Source organism: Netta rufina (assembly GCF_964035555.1).
Source record: "Netta rufina genome assembly, chromosome: 11".
NCBI classification, from domain to species: domain Eukaryota; kingdom Metazoa; phylum Chordata; class Aves; order Anseriformes; family Anatidae; genus Netta; species Netta rufina.
Window position 1 is genome coordinate 15,848,707 of NC_140134.1, and position 18,794 is coordinate 15,867,500.

At 45.7% G+C, this 18,794-nt stretch overlaps 1 protein-coding gene across 1 annotated transcript in view; it reads right to left on the reverse strand.

Annotated features, from left to right (window-relative positions):
• Window positions 1-18,794, reverse strand: part of AKAP13 (A-kinase anchoring protein 13) — a gene marked incomplete at its 5' end in the record, with an annotated part of 151,774 nt that overhangs the window by 108,492 nt on the left and 24,488 nt on the right. Inside the window, 2 exons of the mRNA XM_084293544.1 lie at window positions 4,997-5,180; window positions 15,567-15,863. Of these exons, the coding sequence (XP_084149670.1) occupies window positions 4,997-5,180; window positions 15,567-15,863 (481 nt within the window). The remainder of the gene's footprint in view (window positions 1-4,996; window positions 5,181-15,566; window positions 15,864-18,794) is intronic.

Below are 18,794 nucleotides of genomic sequence, written 5' to 3' on the forward strand. Positions count from 1 at the left end.
AGAAAGTCATCTCAAAGTTCAGCAACACGCAGCCACAAGACCGGATCCTGTTGGATCGCTCCTACTCCCATGCTTCTGTAGCCAAACAGCGTCCTCTTAACACATGGATCTCTCATCAGTTCCTCTCTCATTACCCTTTTAATGACTTTGAATGCTCCTTTAAACGTTAATCTTGAGCCAGCACTTACAGAGACAAAGGCAGCTGCTCTCCTCTCCTAACAGGCTGCACAATGAGAGCAAGCCGTGCCCTAAAACCTACTGCCCTACACCCCGAATAGCCATCAAAAGGGTTTGTTGCTCAGTTTGGGGTGGGAGAACGGAAGGAAAAACACTAGATAATAGAGAGTTACTTCAGTAAACTCCTTCGCTGCTGAGTCTGGTTAGCCAAAAATAAAATTATCTATTGAGGTGGCAACCTTTGGGGCACCTGCATGTCCCCAGCTGTGTCCCACTCGTGCTCAATAATAATAATAATGGGAAAAGAGGTGACCGAGGGGAGACTGGGAGCTTTTACAGCCAGTTCCCAGCTCATAAATAAGGCAAGGGCGCAGAGGGGACAGCATCTGAGCACCCCATTACGTGCAGTGCCACAACCTGGTCCTGAAGTCACAGCAGTCGGTGACATTTCCAGCCCCAGGAAACCTGTGATTTTGGAAAGCATCTGCACCACAGACGGCTCTTGTCCTGCTCAGACTGAAGTTAATGGAACAACCTAGCAGCAACGTTAGATTAAAAGTGTCCGGCTTTAACTGTTGTCCCCATTTGGCAGCGCTGTAAGAAATGCCTGATTTTAAGACTACACTTAAACCACCTGCTGAAGACGAACTGGACACTTCTGACATAAAACACATGCTGAAAGGACGTGCTGCATCGGTGAGCAGAGAAATGAGATGCCAGACAAATCCTCTTGCTCTGGCCTAGAAAACCAGAAAAGTGTATTCAATTACCAAAGTAAAGTTACTGCAAAAGCTTCCTCATCTGAGAGGCACCACGGAGCTTACAGCACAGACTCCATCAATTACTTACATAAAACCAGAACAATAGCAAGTGATAATCCAGTATTGCAAAATGGTCACCAAACACTCCTGCTACCAGGGAGCTATTTCTTGTACGTGTTAATTAAATCCGGGTCAGTTTAATTTTGGAAATACACGCTGATCGTGGCTGATGGCTTCACACGCTGGGCCTCCTGGCTGTTACCAGGAGGTTTTACACACAGAGCCGCACAGAAGTGCTCCACGGCAATAAGAAGCGTGCAGGGAAACCAGCAAAAGCAGAACTAACGTTAGAGTAAAAAACTCCAGAGACTGTTGAAGTCCCAAATCCTTCGCTCTGCAGGGACTGGAAAAATGCTTTCTTACCGACTTCACTTTTCTCTGCCTCCGCTTTCAGAGGGCATAAATCACTCACAGCTGGGAAGGAACGACAAGCATTTGGCTTCACAGAAAGAAAAACCTGCAAGGTTTGGGTTGCTGGACAGGACTTTGTTCTGCAGCAATGAAATCAGATTACCAAGCAGTGTGTGTTTCGCAGAACGGCGCTCTGACTCCTCTGACATTGTGAACACTCGCTCTTTCTTGGAGCCATTTTACTTGCCTGACTTGCAGAGCACTGAAGAACATGGAGCTGGCAGGCAGATTATATTACTACGCTGGGCTGGATCTGAAAACACCAACTAGTGCAAAATGCAGCTGTCCCGTTGCAGAGGCCAAGTTACTCACACGGAGCGTGCTCCCCCTGGTTAACAACCCCACTGCCTCTCCCGAGCCCTCTCTTCTCCAAGGAGCACAGCAGACGAGGGCTGCCAACGCCCTGGAGCTAGCATTGCCCAATTTAAACATAAGGAAGTAGCAGGCTTCAAGGAAGGAGCCCCCGCTTCTGAATTCACTCCTACCGCACTCAGAAATCATTGAAGCTCAGAGCAAGCTGTGCAACCTGCCTTGTGTCCGAGGCTTTTTTCAGGCAAGATCAGGTGTATTTTAGAAACAACCGCACACCAAGCTGCTAGAAAGCAAAGAATATTCCTAGAGAAAATCCTTCCATGCTTTTTGTCCCTAAAAATAAAGTCCTGCCCTTCTGCACCATCCTATTCCATTTGTATTGTGAGACTTTTGCTTTAATCTAGAAGATAAAATGAGCACCCTCAGGGATGCCACACAACCGAAGAGCACTGCTATCAGCACATCAGCATCTCGTTCTCCAGCTCAGGCAGCCCACGCGGGCTCCTCTGCAGCTTCAGCCTCGCTTCAGCCTCGAAAGCAGCAGCCTGCATCGGCCCTGCCACAGGATGCTGGAGCCACTTCACAGGCTGGAGCCTACAGCAAAGGCGACTCCCAGGCTTGCACCATTTCGCTTGAAGTCATCTTTCATTTTTTCAAACGCACACCGGCAGCTGAAAAGGGAAAGCTCGGCTGATAAACAGAAATCCAAAATGTCACCGGCGTAATTAAGTTTTTGAGAAAAATATTTACGCTGCGGCTGAATCAGAGTGCTCTGCAGCTGAACCCAGACAAAACTGCATCAGCGGAGAAGGTTTTGTGCCTGGACCCTAATTACAGCCAAACTTCACCCCTTCCCCATGCTGGCCAGGAGGATCATTGTGAAGCGTGGGGTCCTGCAAATTAGCAAGCAAGTGAACAATAAAATCCCCCCAAGGATAATGCATCACAAAACGCACTGCATTCATTTATTTTGTGAAGTGCAGTTTAATTACTTGTAAAAATAATGACTCCTTTGTATGGGCTCTCGCTAACATGCGTTGCTGCTCCGTATTTTGCTGAGTGGTACGAGTTGTGTGCCAAATTTGTGTGCGTGGATTGTACAGCCTGTGCAGAAGCAGAGTGCAGAAAAGCGGTTGTACAGCATCCATTGTGTTTTGACAGCACATAAATGATATATGCTCTTCTCATGGAATTTGGCTGCTTTTCTCTATTTTGAAACTCACTAGTTCTCCTCCCAGCAGGGATTTTCAAGCCCTGATCCTATGCGACTGCAGAAAGCACTGAGCACCAGGAAATGTCTGCTGTGCAAACAGGACACCTTCATTTTGCAGCCACCATCCCCATGTGCAAAGGGCCGTGGTGGTCCCCACATCATACAGCATTGCCACCACTCTGGGCAGCCCCGAGCTTGCAGCATGGCACCTTTCCCTTTCCTGGGCAGCGAGAAGGGGCCCTGTGACTTCCAGCACCCACGGCTTGCTGCTGGGCATGCTGCTTGCAGCACTGCTTACAGGTAGCACAGCTCTCAGAGCCACGGCCACCAGATATTTCTGCATCCTATTTCCACCCAGAGGCCCAAGAGGAAAACTAACCTTAATTCTGCTTAATCCATGTAAGCAGTTTAAGGGTGTATTTAAAAGAAAGGGACCAGCACTTAACAGTACTGAGGTTGCTACCATGTCTTGTGTTCGAAGATGAGCTGCAAAGGTCACCAGAGAGATCCCCTGGACTGCAGCAGCAGTGCTGCATGAATGAATGGCAGAGGGCAATGCCGTGTAACCCACATGCTCGTTTCTCTTCCACCAAGCGAGAACTGCCATCCCCCTATTGGAACTGGTTGTGAAATACACTACCAGATACACTGTAATAGTTGTTGTAACAGCTCTGTTTACTTCCCATTTCTTTTTAAATTAACAGCTCTGCTGATATGCAGATTGCTCTTTGCTGTGAGCTCCATAATCAAGTTTTGGCTAATTTACATTTATTGATAGGATGCAAATTCTCCAAGGTGAGACTCATGGTGTAAACAGAACTTTTCCACAGTTACAGGACAACTTGGCATATTCCAATTTTGCAAGATAGCCCACTAGAGTGTTGAGTATTTTCACAGTGTGGCTGTTGTTGAACTCACATGGAAAAGAAATAAAGCAACACTGCCATCACCTCTCTATTGGTTCAACGGTGGCAAAAAATGGTTAGAGAATAGCTCCTGCCCCACCCTGCACCTTCTCCTGCATCCCCACTTGGTTTGTGGTTGGCTGAATTATTAAAGATGAAACTTAAATGCAGTCACTCCAGCAGCAGATCTTATTTGTTCTGCCTCTAACATCCCGTCCAACAACTATAGAGGGAGGAATAATTTACAGTTTGTAGCATAAAGAAATGTTGCGTGAGAATGTAGACAAGACAGAAGACTCCTAAACATGACATTGGGTCCCTCAACATAAACCCTAAGCATCTGCAGATTCAAATCAGAAAAACAAAGTTAATAACAAAGCTTAAGGGAACTAGGCATCAGAATAACAGACATGCAGACCAAATCTTTCCTCTTTTACAAATCCCCACCCCCCAGACTTATTTCAGCTCTTTGTCTTTATTATTTGCAGCTTTTAAAGCTAGTACTCCAAACACTTGCTGTTCGAAAACAGCTTTCCATTTTCTGAAGGATTCCTTGTAAAATGCTGCAGTAAGAGCTCATGTAAGTCACTGGCTACGGGTTGGCAAGACCTGGCTGCTTCTTAGTTTCTGTTGTAAATACTTGCATTAATTTTTACCTAAATTCTTACCTATCCTGGTAGATATTTGTTCTCTACAAGATGCTGCCTTATTTCAATAAATTGTTGTGGCCTTGTATTAACCAAAAACCTCCAAATCTACCAAATAAGAACGTGACAGTCCCCACCATCACCACAAAGCCTGCCAGCTACGCTCTTTTGGACAGCTGTACTCATTTGAAGCAAAGTTCTTCCTCTTGTGTTTGCATAAGGTTTGTCTTAATTAGGCGATGTTACAGTGACTCATGTTGGGCTTCAAGGGACTGCTGGAAACAGAACACTGTGCGGTAAAAAAGGAGAACCCAACAGTGTTATTGCACTTACCATAAATCCTAAGGACACGCCCCCATTGCTTCTAGCAATAAAGGTAAAAGCACAATTATAGAAAAAATGTCTTTAAGGGTAGAGTATAGCTCTTAGACACTCCTCAAGGATAAAGTAAAGGGAAGCATGACACAGAGAATGGAAAACGAGCTGAGTAACCATTAAAATCATCCTTACTCTGTCAAAAGTTGATGTAACTTCTGGTAGCCCCTCTCCAAGGCCAGGCTCACGGGCGTAGCGCCTTCGTTGTTGTGGATGCTGAGCGCTCCTCTTCCTCCTGGCTGCTGGAGCAGGAACCATGTCAGCCGCAGCAGACCCAGCCTCACCGCAAAATGCATCAGTGTCTCCCGAGGGATGTTCTCTGGGAATAAAGAAGGAAAAAGAAATAGGAATTTGCAGGCTGCAGTCGAGGTGAATGCCATTTCCCCACATCCTCACTACTGGAGACAAGCCATGCACACGCCGAGGACTGCACAATGGCTGGCATGAAACTGGAGGTGCTGACAGCCAAAAAGCCAAGGAACCTAAACACTGCAGCACCTGGAAAAACACGCTCAGTGCAAGCTGGCTGTGAAATCCAGGAGAGGCCAGTGCCTGAAAGCAAGGGACTGGCTATGGTGGGACTGAACGCGCTCAGGACCTCTTGGGATAAGACTGAAAGACCACAGAAGTCAACGTGAAAAGAACGGCTTCATGGACAGCCACGACTACCACACAGCTGCCCTATAGAGCCCAACACGTTCGGGTGGGTTTTTCTGCACATCCAACCCCTTTTTTTCCCCCATGCCCAGGACCAGGTTTTAGGAATGGACGAGTTCTGTTATTTAACGGGACACTGATTTGTCCCAAGGCAGGAAGAAAATGAACTGCAACTGAAGCCCATATGCAGAGCGGTTATAAAAGAGAACAGTTTAGCCTCTCATATAGACATAAAAAAGTGAGGGTTTTGATTTCCTGGTTTCACTGTGCCTTAGACCAGCTTTTCTCAGCTTTCCACAGTAGCTCTGTAATTCTGAGTAGCAGCATTTATAAACTAGTAATCTCCACTGCTGCTTTTTATGTTTAATAACCGTGACCTTCTAATTTGGTAAAAGTCACTCTTGAGCCTAAAGCTTTCATCTCGGAAAAGTATCCCCCTCCTCTAAAAGCTGCAGCCCTACAACTTTGCTCTGAAAAGCTTCAACCAGAAATGGGCTCCAGATGCACTGCTGAAATACGGCACTTGCAGATCAAAGCGTGGTACTTCTGTAGGGAGGGCAAAAGCATTCGGGTTAAAAAAACTGCAAGAAACACAAATTTGTTCTTTTAATTAACAAAGGATTGCAGTATTGACTGGCAGCACCACCAACAAAAAAGCACCAGCTGGGTCTGTGTAAACCACGCCACTGAGCACGCTTGGTATAATACCTTCAATATCATAGCAATGATTTATTTGGGTATTAATTTGGTCGCCAGCCAAACCTATACAGTAGGTTTAAAAATGCAAGTGCATAATGCATCTAAGATTTAATTATTTTTTCCCCAAGAAGTGTGCCTCCAGAGAAATCATCTCGTCAGCGGGCTGTTGTTTTTCTTGCTCTCTTTCTTAAGGGACATCATTAAGACCTTTAGTGAAAACGAAGCAGAAAGAGTGAGTTCTGCCCTGCCTGACACACCGTTTTTCCCCACTTTTTGGATCAGTTCCTGAAGAACTAATCTGTATTCACGAACCAAAGCTTTCTGGCACCAACTCTCTTCCATATGACTCCAAATTGGGTTTCTGGGCTACAAACCAAGCCTTCCTCCCCAGCCTTCTCTTGATTACCATAAAGCAAAGCCACGCTGTCCTGAATACACGAGTACATCTGAATGGAGGCTCCAGCTGATCAGAGGAAAAGGGAATTGCTGAGCTCACTAAGAGACAAATTCTCAGCCTGTGGGAGAGTAATGACAAGGATTTTGGTGTCAAGTGCTATAATGTAGTGCTTTAGAAATAAACAACCAACAAGGTAGTTAATCAACGGCTGCCAGTCTTGGCCTTAACGAATAATGAAAAATAACACACCCTATAGATACGACATAACGGGAGAACTACAGAGGAGGTTGCAAAAAGGAGGAAGCGTGGATACAGGTGGGACTTAAGTGGAGTGAAAGCAGATGCCCAAGGTTTCACTCAGGGAACTTGCACAAAATTCCTACATTAGCTGTAGGAATAAACTGGCAGTCAGCTAGCATAATTAAAGCAATACAACTCTTCCTGCTGCGGATGTAGGAAGCACAAAAGCACTTATGTTGGAGCAAATGACTGGTGTCCAAATAAAGAACGTGTTGCACTGGTCTGACTGCATCTGTTCCAGCAAGGGAGCTCCTGCTCTAGCTGCTTTGTTGGAAGGGGACATCATCTTCCTTGCTGAAATGGATACCCTTGCACCAAAACCGAGCAGAGCAAACCTGAAAAGCACAAGCACGGACTCCCGAATCAAAATCTTTCCTCCTCCTTCAGCTGAGAGCTGCATGGTTAGGCACCAACATCTTTTTCATGCCAACTGACAGTTCACCAGCAAATCACACCCCAGCTGTGGGCTTGGAAAGGTGCTGGCAGCTGCTCATCCCACCCCTGCTCCAGCTGGGTGCCCCTCCCTGCCTCCCATTTCCAGAGAGGAAATGCCCCTCCCGACGTGCCGAACCTTCACGGGAGTGAAGCTGCTCATTTGACTGCACTTTTTGAACATCCCACCCTTTTCCCCGTTCTTTTAAAACAATCTTCACTATTGTCAGGCTAGTGGATGCAGGTGGCTGGAGGTGTCTACAAACGCGACTGAACGGTCGTGGCACTGCCCCAATGCCTCTGAGCAACAACGGCGTGCACAGAAGACATGCACAAGACGTGGCGTGTTGCCATCCCGAGTGTACTAAACACACAAATTCACTCTCCAGGCCCAGCTGAAAGGATCTGCCTGACATATAAACTGGCCCGAGGCCATCCTGACAGATGGGCATGGATGATGGCAGCACAGAGACGAAGTACTGTGCATACAACAACTGCGGGGCCCTGGGCAATGGCTTTAGAAGGTTTCAGAGTGTGCAAAACTTGCACAGCTACAGTGAAAAGGCGCATGCCATCTGGGGACTGGATTAGCTACTAACATACAATGAAAAATACATCTGCTGGTGAACGGCGTTGCTCAGAACAAGCCAAGAGTGGGTCTGCACTGAGCATGGGAGTGTTGTGGGATGGAGAAGAGAGGGAGCCAGGCAGCAACCCTACAGCCACGCTACCTCTGAAAGGATGAAGCTCGTACCACGGGACGCTGGAAATTTAGCCGATGATTGCAGCGTCCTGGCATGATGTAAAATGCATGCTCCAGCTATGGAGAACAACAAAAGCTTTAACAAGCAATAACCTGAGCTTTTTCTCCTACCACACGTCAAGCATGAGTTTCTCATCTTAAAATGGCCGTTCTTTGAATGTCAACAAAAAGGTTCTTGCAATTAGGAAACTGTGGAAATACAAGACACACGATACTGGAAAGGCCAAGATTGTTTTTGTTCCTTTCTCGTTTCCTAGTAATAGGCAAGAGTTGAAACATATGATTATTGTCCCATAATGGCAGGGCACTCTAATCCAGCTGGCAAAACAGAAGACTTTAGATGTATTATTTTTATGTATTTTTCTTAGCAGCTGTGACACATGAACAGACAGTTTATCTGGGTAACTAAGGAAAAAAAAAATCTGTAGAAGAACATCAAATGTACTTTGCTAACTGCAAAGGATTAAAGTTTAAGGTGCTATTATCACTAAACAAAAAAGCATTGAAGAGGGAAAAAAAGCAGTTTGGGTATGACACATCTGAGAACACAAACTGTTCCTTAAGTAAAAACTTTCATTTTAATCCCGATTAAAGAACAGTAATAATAATAATAAACTATTCCTTTTTGAAACCTGTTGTTTATTTAGAGTTAGCCACACCAAACTGCTCACTTTGTCCTCCACAGGCTGAGACAGCTCATTGAGGAAGAGAGAGACATGGACGGGAACAGCTCAGAGAATCTCACACTCATCTTCCTGGGATGGTGACCTTCACTTGTTTCTCAAATGAAATCACATATTCTTGGCAATTCTGAAATCTACCATCAAATCTGGCCTCAAAACTTTGTTCTCTTTGTTTCTGGCTGGAAATGTTCTCAGTGCTCAGCTCAACCCTTGAGAAGCACAGGGAGCAGAGAGCAGAAACAAGCTGTCACTTTATGCCGAGGTTCCGCATGAAGGCTCAAGAGATGAGTACCAAAGGAAGGTCAAGGCGAAGCCACTGTGTTTGGAGTTTCGAGTTCAGTTAATAAAACGATGTGTGGGTAATTCTTTTTTAGTCTTATAAACAATAAATTTTTCAAAGCACACCAAAGGATCTTCATGTCCTCATTCCCACTAATATCTAAGGGAACAGAAACGCTCTCATGCCAACGATTTCTCAGCCACAGACTGAGCAGTACATTTCAGACACTGGCTGAGCAAGAACAAGCATTTTCTGCTTCACATTTTCCACTGCAGAGGGCATTAAATTTAGATATGGAAAAGATTTTTTTTTTCATCTTATCAAGTGCTGTAGGTGAACAGAGTACTTCATGCAGTAGGCTCAGAAAAGGTCATGCTGATTTCTTATATACAGTCCTTTATCAGAGGGCAGAGAGAAAGGTGGGAAGCAGACTGGAAAGAATACAAAGCCCAATGAAAAGAACACTAGTAACTGTTACCCCGAAAGCAATCAAGAAGAAACTATAAAAGGAGTGCAGGAGATGAGCAGATTAAAGCTTTATGTCAGAAAAACATCATCAGCCACATCTCCGTAACATGCTCCAACAGAAAAAAACATTAGCTCCTAATAATCAAATTTCATTTTAGTTACTTCTGGAAAGCTTTAAAAAGCTTTTTTCAGGTTTCTTTTTTTTCTCTTTTTAGGAAGGCTTTGTTACTTTCTCTCTTCAGACTTTGTTTCTGTATTCTGTAGGGATCTTTCTGATCTTTCATCCTGGTGGCCCGTACACTACAACCTTGCTGGGTTTGGTGCAAAGTTATCAAACCTGCAACGCAATCCAGACTATTCCAAACTGGGGCAAAGCAACTTCTTCTCCACCGACCTCCTACCTGGCGAGCTCGCAGAGCTCTATTTCTTAAGAAGCGCGTATTGCACAGGGATGTTTATTATTCAGTGCTTCTGGGAAGCCATACGTGTTGATGACGTCAGCAGCTGCATTCCTAAAGCCAGAGAGATGCTACAGGTTTTATCTAGTACGATGGCCTCCTGGTTATCCACCCGCATCTGCGGCTATCTCGCAGCTCATCACAGGGCCGGCTTCTCCCCGCGCTCCCAGGGGAAGGGCTCGCTCTCCAGGCCGATCGTCACAGCGCTCCGAAAGCACCCTCTTGAGAAGCCCACACCGCCACGATCGTAACCACAGGTCTGGATTTCACCACTTATTTTGATGACTAAATTGAACGGACAGTGTTTCCTAAAAGGAATTTTGAAAGCGATCTGTTTACTGGTGATAGCTAACTCACGGATTAAGCTCTGTACGCTCTTCATACCTGAGCCTTAGATCCTCCCTAATTTTTTTCCTGCCTTTTTTCCCTGCTGCAACACAAACAAGCCATAATCATTACTTCTATCTCCAAATACTGTTTTCATTTTCCAGTTAGTTTATTTTCTCTTTAATAATTTAAAATAGAAAATTACAGTCCTGTATTTATCTTGCACATACCCTCAGAATACATATTAAATTTTGATTTCTGGATATAAAGTGTAACCATCTGTTTGGTTTTAACAACAGCCTTCCAAATGTCACTGGGAACAGTAAATAACCCTACCCTTAACAACAGTAACGACCACGTTCTTTAGAAAGTTGCAGTGCACTTGCAATAATTAAGACTGACATGATTATACAGCACCTGAAAGTAATGCCGTGTTTGGAACACCATGGTAACAAAAGCAATCCCTAATTACGGAGAGTCTGAGATACATTTTTGGATGCCATTTGAGTTCACGCAGGTTGACAGAGAATTAAGGGCAAAGCCCGGGAAGGGCCGGAGCAGGGCTGGGGGAAGAGCAGAGCGCTGACGACACCGTGGCCCCGGGGCAGCAGCAGCATGCAGGGAAGAGGCTGGATACCTGTGCCCAAGGGGTTCAGATGCTCTCTGGATTTGGAAAAGCCTTCGTCTGCCCAAGCGAAAGCCCTGTCTGGTCCCTGCAAGGCAAGGCCATGCTGCTGCCCCACTGACAGGGCACCAGGTTGGTTGGACTCGATGATCCTGAAGGTCTGCTCCAACCTAGGTGATTCTACGGCACTGCTTCTTCCATCCTGTGCGGTCTTAACACATGCCAGGCTTTCTTTCACTGTCCAGACCATCCAACCAAATGGTCATGAGTCTTCTGCCTGCTCCCTGATGGCATCAGGGAACTCAGGTGCTCCCACCCCTGGTTCAGTACAGGACCTGTACTTTCCTCTCCCAAATTCCCACTACTAGCTCAACAACAGCTTAGCATTCTCTGTAAAATATTTTGTATCTGTGGATAAACAGACATAATGCAGAATTACTGCAAGTCTTCCTGGGGTCTTTTCCTCTAAACTAAGGATTGAAGGCTTCTCTGAGGTCTTCTACAAGTAGCAAGTAGGGGGCTGCACCCTGAGTATCCCACACTGCAGGTGGGGTTGTGGAGAATGAGGAAAGAAAGAAGTGGAGATTAGGAAGGCAATTTAGAAGTCAGATGTACAACATCCTAAAACCAAACCAGACAGCAAAAACATGGTAAACAAGCACTGCTACTGGAAAAGGACCAAAACCCCACAGCTCCCTCCTCTGCTTTCCAGTCAGCTCCTTCCACTCAGGAACAGAGCGTTGAACAAAATGCCCCGAAACCCAGCTACACCCGGCAAGAGCAGCTGACACGAGGAAAGCCTGAGAATAGGCTTTATACATAGCCATGTGTTTTAATGAGGAAATTCTCCATAAGAAAATTGTTAGTGGAAAACGTTATTCAAGTTAAATCATGGTCAAATCAGAAGGCAAAGAATTAGAAACGAGAAATTTGGGTAAGAGCATCATCTTCCCAGAGAAAAGCAGACAAGGAAAGCTGTAAGGTGAGACCACTGATAAACACTTTCAGCAAAAGGATTCTGTTTTCTGAACTCGCTTTTCCATCAGGGATTCACGAGGTCCAACCACTGCCCTCCACCACACCAGCATCGCTGTCGGTCGCTGGTAGGACCAGGCTGGGTATTGCTCCACGCTGAACAAAAAGCTTGTCATCAAAGTCCAAGTCCTACAAAAACAGTCTGGGGCTAAATTTGGCACAAAGGGTTCATTCAGAGCTTACAGAGGTCCAAATGAATCCACTTCAATGAATTATAGGTGATGAACAAGGGAATGTGGTAACAGATTATTTTTGCCTTTTACATTGTACCAGAGCAATACTAATTAATAAATCCTGTTTTTGAGCAATGTTAATCAAATTCAATTAAATTACTGCTTAGATCAATCAACACTGCTCAATGCATTTAAGTTGGGGACAGTTTCCTTTTAAGCAACAAAAACTTGTGCTCTTCCAGACCAGTGAAAATAAAGCAAGTGAGAATACTGCGAACGAACATATTGGGTTTCTGACAATGCTCTGATGGCAACACAGGAAGAAACATTGATTTTATTTTCAATTTATTTTAATGAAAATGATGTCTAAAGAGATGACAAGAAATAAATGTAAAGAAAATCTAGTGTGAAAGACTACTGGGATTACAGAGACCAAACAAAGTTCTCTTGTTGAATGGAAACAGCTAATTAAGTAGGTTATGGACAAAAAAAAAAAAAAAAAAAAAAAAGAAAGGTGTTCCACTGGAATGCTTGCAAATGTCCTCTAGCAGTTTTAAATAATTTTAGAGGTATTTTTAACCCGCAGCTGAAACAATGTGTTCTTAGCAATTTGGCTATAAGAACGCACCATGCCTTTAATCTTGAGCAATGGCAAACCCTTAAAGAATGAAGGCCTTGGTCTGGCAACCAAAACATAAGCAAGCACACGATTCTTGCATAGCTCTGCTGCAGAGCAATCCTGCACTTTTCCTTATTAAGTGTTACTTCTAGCATCCTCTCTGCCCTTTGGGGTGTGACAACTCACTGTCCTCTGCTGAAAGACTTTGGAGTGGGTGAAGGAAGCCCCTGCCTGGAGCCAACCCCTCCCCAAAAACCAGCACCGAGCCGTGCTCAACCCCACAGCATGTACCCAAGTTCGTCCTGCAGAAAGGCCACAACCTCCTACCTGTCTCTAGACTTCAGCCCTTCAAAACATGCCCTTTTAGACGTGTTTTATAGCAATTGCCACGTCCGAACAGTGCTTCCCACCACGCTGCCATGCCCAGAGAGCTGGCTGAGGCTCGCCGCTCGCTCCTGCTTTCAGAGGTTTTGCTGAACAGCAGTGTTTTGTTTGCATCCCACAAGAGCCCATAGAGACATGCCAGCTGAGAGGCAGCGTGAAAATCTTTCACGAAGGGATCTGACATTCTCTTTTGTTCTCATTTCTATAGTATTTTCTCCTTCGAGAAGTTTACTTGAAGTATCTGGCGGTGACATTTAGCAAAATGGGAAATATGAATCGGGGGAACTGTTGTAGGTAGTGATGCAATGCAGGACGGGCTGGCCCGCTGCATGAGCACAGGCCAGAGCACGCAGAATTGTTCTCGTGCTCCCACAGTTTCAATCTGTGCTATGCTTTTACTCTCCAAACCCCAAATTAACCCACAAGCACCACCAGAGAGGGGCGTTGTGTTTTACCACAGAGCAGCTTTTCCTAAAGCAGTCCTCCATCATGAACCAGAGACATCACTTCCACCTTGTTCCACCAAATTAGGGTTACGTGACCAAAAGGATGATTATACATACAAATCCTTCCCGTCACAATCACAAGAATTCCCCCAAGTTCCCCGTGCATAATTAGCTCACTGAAAACGAACCACCAGATAAATCTGCCTCCGGACAAAAAGCTGGTCAGGAGATGAAAACCAGAGCAAGTCATAAGCAAGCTGCCCTTACACGGTTACTTGTGAAAGGAGTCCCTGCACAGGAACAGTTCAGAGCAGCAGCTCTCAGATGAAAGTTGCATTTCCTGCCATGGTGTCTGTTCCCTTACACGAACGCATGCCTCCAGAAACCTCGCACACGATGCCAAAACGCTCAGCTCCCCCTCCTCACTGTAAGATGTAACAGATGCTGCTCGGGTCCATTAGCATTCACAGCCCCACACCATCCTGCCTTTCAGGCACGTAAGTGTATGCTGAGCAAATCAGTGGAAACCCTACGGCCTGATTTCCCTAAGTACTGATTTTCCTAAGAGTAACCAAAGTCAAAAAGAAAAAGTAGATCTCGGCCTTCCTGCAAAGTCAGCAACACTTAAGAGCTTCAATGGAAATGTTCATTAATTAACAGCGCTTTGTCAGTCTTTGACTGTGTTTTCATCACTTAAACAAAATAGAAATGCCTGTGTTATCACAACTTTTTAAAATGCAAAAAGAAACATCAGGAAAAAACTACCAAGTGTTTATCTGCTGGTAAACAGACAACAGCGTCAGAATTTCTATCCAGAAACCACTAAATATGATCACATCTTTGAATGTCTGCTAACACTGCTTCAGCTGCCTGCCCATGCATTCATGTTTACAAAAACAATCAGAGAAAAAGAAAGCAGAAAAAAAAACTCCTGCAGAAAACCCCGTCAGAGCAAGCAGAACTGCAGCCTCTGCGCTGAACAAACCACGTCCCACTCCTCTTCCAGTGTTCGTGCTGGTGTATCCTATAAGAGACAGTGGGTGCCCCACAGCCACGTTAAACTATTTGCCAAAATACTCCCAAAATTCACAGCAATAATTTGTACGCACTAGAACCAGCTCCACAGTGCCCCACCATGCTTCCTTAAAGCTCCTCTGTGATAAAACCAACAGATCTCCAAGGCTATGGACATGCTACAGCACCTCAAATGCTCCCACTCTTCTATTTTGCATTTATCACAGACTTTGGGCCAGCACTGACCTTTATTTATAAGCTCAGTAGCCCTCACTGCTGTGGTTGAGGGCTAATATAAGTCGGGCTTTCCCACTTCTACTCTCTTTTATTCACAAAATTATCCAGGCTCACTTTGGGGAACATCTGTGTTCACTCAGACGGCCGTACAACCAGGGATGCTGGACAAAGCCTCGGGGTGCTCGCACACCAACTGTGCTGCCCACAGGCAGGCAGCCAGCTCCTCCAAGAGACATAAGATGCGTTTTGCACATATCGCATCCCTCTGCACCTGTGCTGTAAAACCACCATCCATCAACGTGCCGAGGCTGTGACACAAGGCTAATATTCCCCAGGACGTTACGGTTCCTACACAGACCCATTTATTTCAGGAAATCTGAGAAGCACGATGCTGATGCACGCACAGCACTGCAAAGACACAAAGGGATCCCCACCTGGGTGGGTGTTACAACACTGACCTCTTACCACAGCGTGCCCTATTTTACAGCAGAAGACACAGAGGAAACATCGGTGCCTTCTGCATTTTGGGGTGTCTGAAGTGCAAAGCACAGGACACAGAAGATGCAGTAGGACACGGGGTACATCATGTCCCACCTCTGCGAACGAATACCAATGCATATTTTGAAAGCCACGTGGATGGCTCCCAAAGCAGATGACTTTTTACCTCTCTTCCCAGCCCCATCTCACGCGTGCCCCCATGCTCCTCACCGTTCAGGGACTGGTCTGCTCCCAGCACGTTCCATTCTGCCGGCAGCTTCAGGTGTCGAAATGCCAAAGCCACTTTCTCATCCAAAAAGTCCACGTCGGCAGCAGGTGGTCTTGACCGGTCCAAGAAGCGGGTGAAGATGAGTGCCTGCTGGTTCCCTGCGCAGGTGGCCAGAAACTGGGCTGCGTCGTAGGCTTCATCCTGGATGAACTGGAAACTCTCTTCTGCCACGACCAGAATGGGATGGCCTTCTTTGGAGGCACAAAGTACCACCTTCACCGTCTCACAGCAGTCATGGCCTGCAAAATAAAACCAAGGGAAATGGTATAGGAGAGAGAATCACACATGCTCTTTACATTAAATCAGATAAGCATGAGTTACTGAGGGTCACAACTCTATATTAAATACCTTCTTGGGAGTTTACATATATTTGCAGAGACAAGTATTTCTTGTAGATCTTAAAAGGAATGTGTAATTCCTCTCTTTTTATTTGTTGCAATCTAAATCCATAAATATCTAAAGCAGCTCTGATCTGCCCAGACTATTTTTGATCAGCTACAAGCAAATTCAAGAGCACTAGGTAATTCAAGTAAAGATTTTGCCAATGCACCAATGAAATTAATGGTCCAACCAGCTAGATTATATGGTCAGACACGTTCTTTTCCAGCTCCGTAGGACTCAAGAACTCACCAGAAACTAGAACCCGGGTGCCGTGAAATTGCCTGCTCCAAAAGCTGTCCCAGCACTTGGCTCGGACGACAACCACTGCGATGCCACCTAACACACAGACCTACAAAGCAGTAATCACTAGGAGGGCACAGCCTAAAAGACAGAAGTAAACTAAGCTGCTTCTGCTAAATAAAAACCTGGAAATGGCCACTTGCCATATTTGCCAAACAAGAGACGGGTAGAAGCTCGGTAGCTTTATTTAATTAGGGCAGGGGAAGCCAGAGAAAGGATGCCTTGGAGTGGCAACAGTTTTAACTGACCCAGAAGCTTAAAAAATAAAGTTTAGAGGAGGAAAAAAGATATTTGGCAATTTTAAAAGGAAAAATATACTATGTGCCCAACACAGCCAGCACTGGCAACTGTCAGATGTGCCCCTTCAATAGTAAGGTTCATGTTTCAAGCCCACCGTGCGGCACAGCTCCTTGTTCCAGTGTCAGCCTGACATCAGCGCTGTTTTTGCCAGAACAGCATGGACCCGGTGCTAATTACTGGAACAGCTTCTTTTTGCCCATGACCTCAGCATCCTACTACATTCATGAAACCCGACTTAATTAAATACAAAATGACGATTTATTTTTAAAGGCTTGAAAATTCTATTTAAGCCCCTATTTGTGGTCAGTGGGAAAGTTTCCTTCTTGTGTCAGGGCCCTTTGCCGTTGATTTCACTGACAAAAGGGAAATATGTCCCTAATCTCTGCAGCCATTCAGCCAACCTCCCAAATCTGTTCTGAGGCTCTCGAACAGAGCATCTGTACAGGTTTGGCTGCTGAAAGAGGCGATTCTGAAGTTAACTGAAAGGTCAAAACTGCTATTAGGACACTGTGGGCAGCACCAAAATTGTCTGAGACAAGGCTGTGTGGCTTCCTAAGGAGAGCAAGTGCAGCTGGAAATGTTTCAGAGACAAATGATGTGAAAGCTGAAGGAACAGACAAACTAGCACTGATGCTACAACTAAGAGTAAGGGTGAGAAGTCCTTTTTTCCTGTTCTTTGGAAGCTGTGGTTAAGCCTCACTTGGAGAAAAGCACGGGATGCGGTTACTCCTTGCATCCTAAAGCAGCGAGGACTTGGAAATATGGACATGTGTTCAGAGCTCAGTCCGTCACCAGCTGACAGGGCAGGCAGTGGCAGAGACCTCGGTGGCCCAGAGGAGGTCCATGAACAAACTCCATCCGTCCTCACAGCAGAAACCTTGAATACTCAAGGCAGAAGGTGTAATTTGGGGGGAACTTCCCTTTAATGCAGTTCAGAACTTGACATCCCTTTGCTCATCTTCCTTTGAGTATCACAATAAGGAGATAGTACGACTTACTAGCACTTTTTAAAACCTCCACAAAATCCCAAGTTGTAGGCAGCATGAACAGCACCGTGCTATCCTACGAAAGCTGACTCAAGGGCTGTGAACTTGGCTCTCCCTCATGCAAAGCAGTGCAACTTCTCTAGAATGCAAAGTTAAAAAAAAATCCTAATAAAAGATTGCCTAATAGCATGAGAAAAACTAAACCTTTGATATTTATTTTTAATTTTTAAACTATTTTTCTCTATTCCCCTAAGAATCCCATCTGCACAACACCCTAGAACACAGCCACTCTGCCAGGAAGCCGGTTGTCCTTCAGGACTGAAGCTGGAGGCAAACACGGCCAGCTAGCAGTGATGGAGAAACTCGTCAGGATGGTTGCTTCCTTGTGATGAAGCCAAACAACCCTTCTGTGGGGCAGCAAGAGCTCAGTCATGACAACAACTGGAGAAACCTCAGTCAAGAAACGTGGTCTCCTTAAACGGGCACAGGTGAAGTGCCAGGCTGGCAGCAAATATAAGGAAATGCAATTTAGGCTCCTGCAAAATAAATGCAGGAGCATTCAACACGACACAAGCGGAGGTGACAACCTCTCCTAACTCCCACCAGCACCTAATGCGGCCCTGAAAACGAGGTGACAGAGCCGACAATCTGTGTCCATCTGATGGGATCAAACAAGCATCCTGCCAAGCCCTGGGGAATGCTCTTCTGAAGGGCAACCCCTCACACTGCTTTGATGTTCTCCTTCCCCACATCCGAGGAGATGTCAGGCTCAGGGGGGGAAGAGTCTGGGACAGGTTCTGACTTTGGCAAGCAGTTCAAACGAACGAGGAGCAATTAAATACGATTGCTCAAGAGGTCTCTGCCCCCTGCTTTGAAACAGCTACATGGACGTCGTAAGCAAAGGGCCCGAAGAGCCGAGCGCGCACACACGACCTTCTGCATGACCCGCTGGTGGGGCCGGGCTTAGTCCACATCAAAGCCCTGCTTCCTGCGCCTGGACCAGCAGCTGAACTTCAACAGCCCCTTTCCCAGAGCACGTTGAGCAGCGTTAGGAGAAGTGAGCTCAGCTTTCTGGCACTCTCAGGAGATAAGTGGTTATCATCTGCACAACAAGCCCAAAGCTGTTTTTACGAGGTTAAGTAACTTGCCCAAGATCAGCAGGAGCTCAGGGCAGTGCTGGAACGGAGGCTATTGCTCTGAATT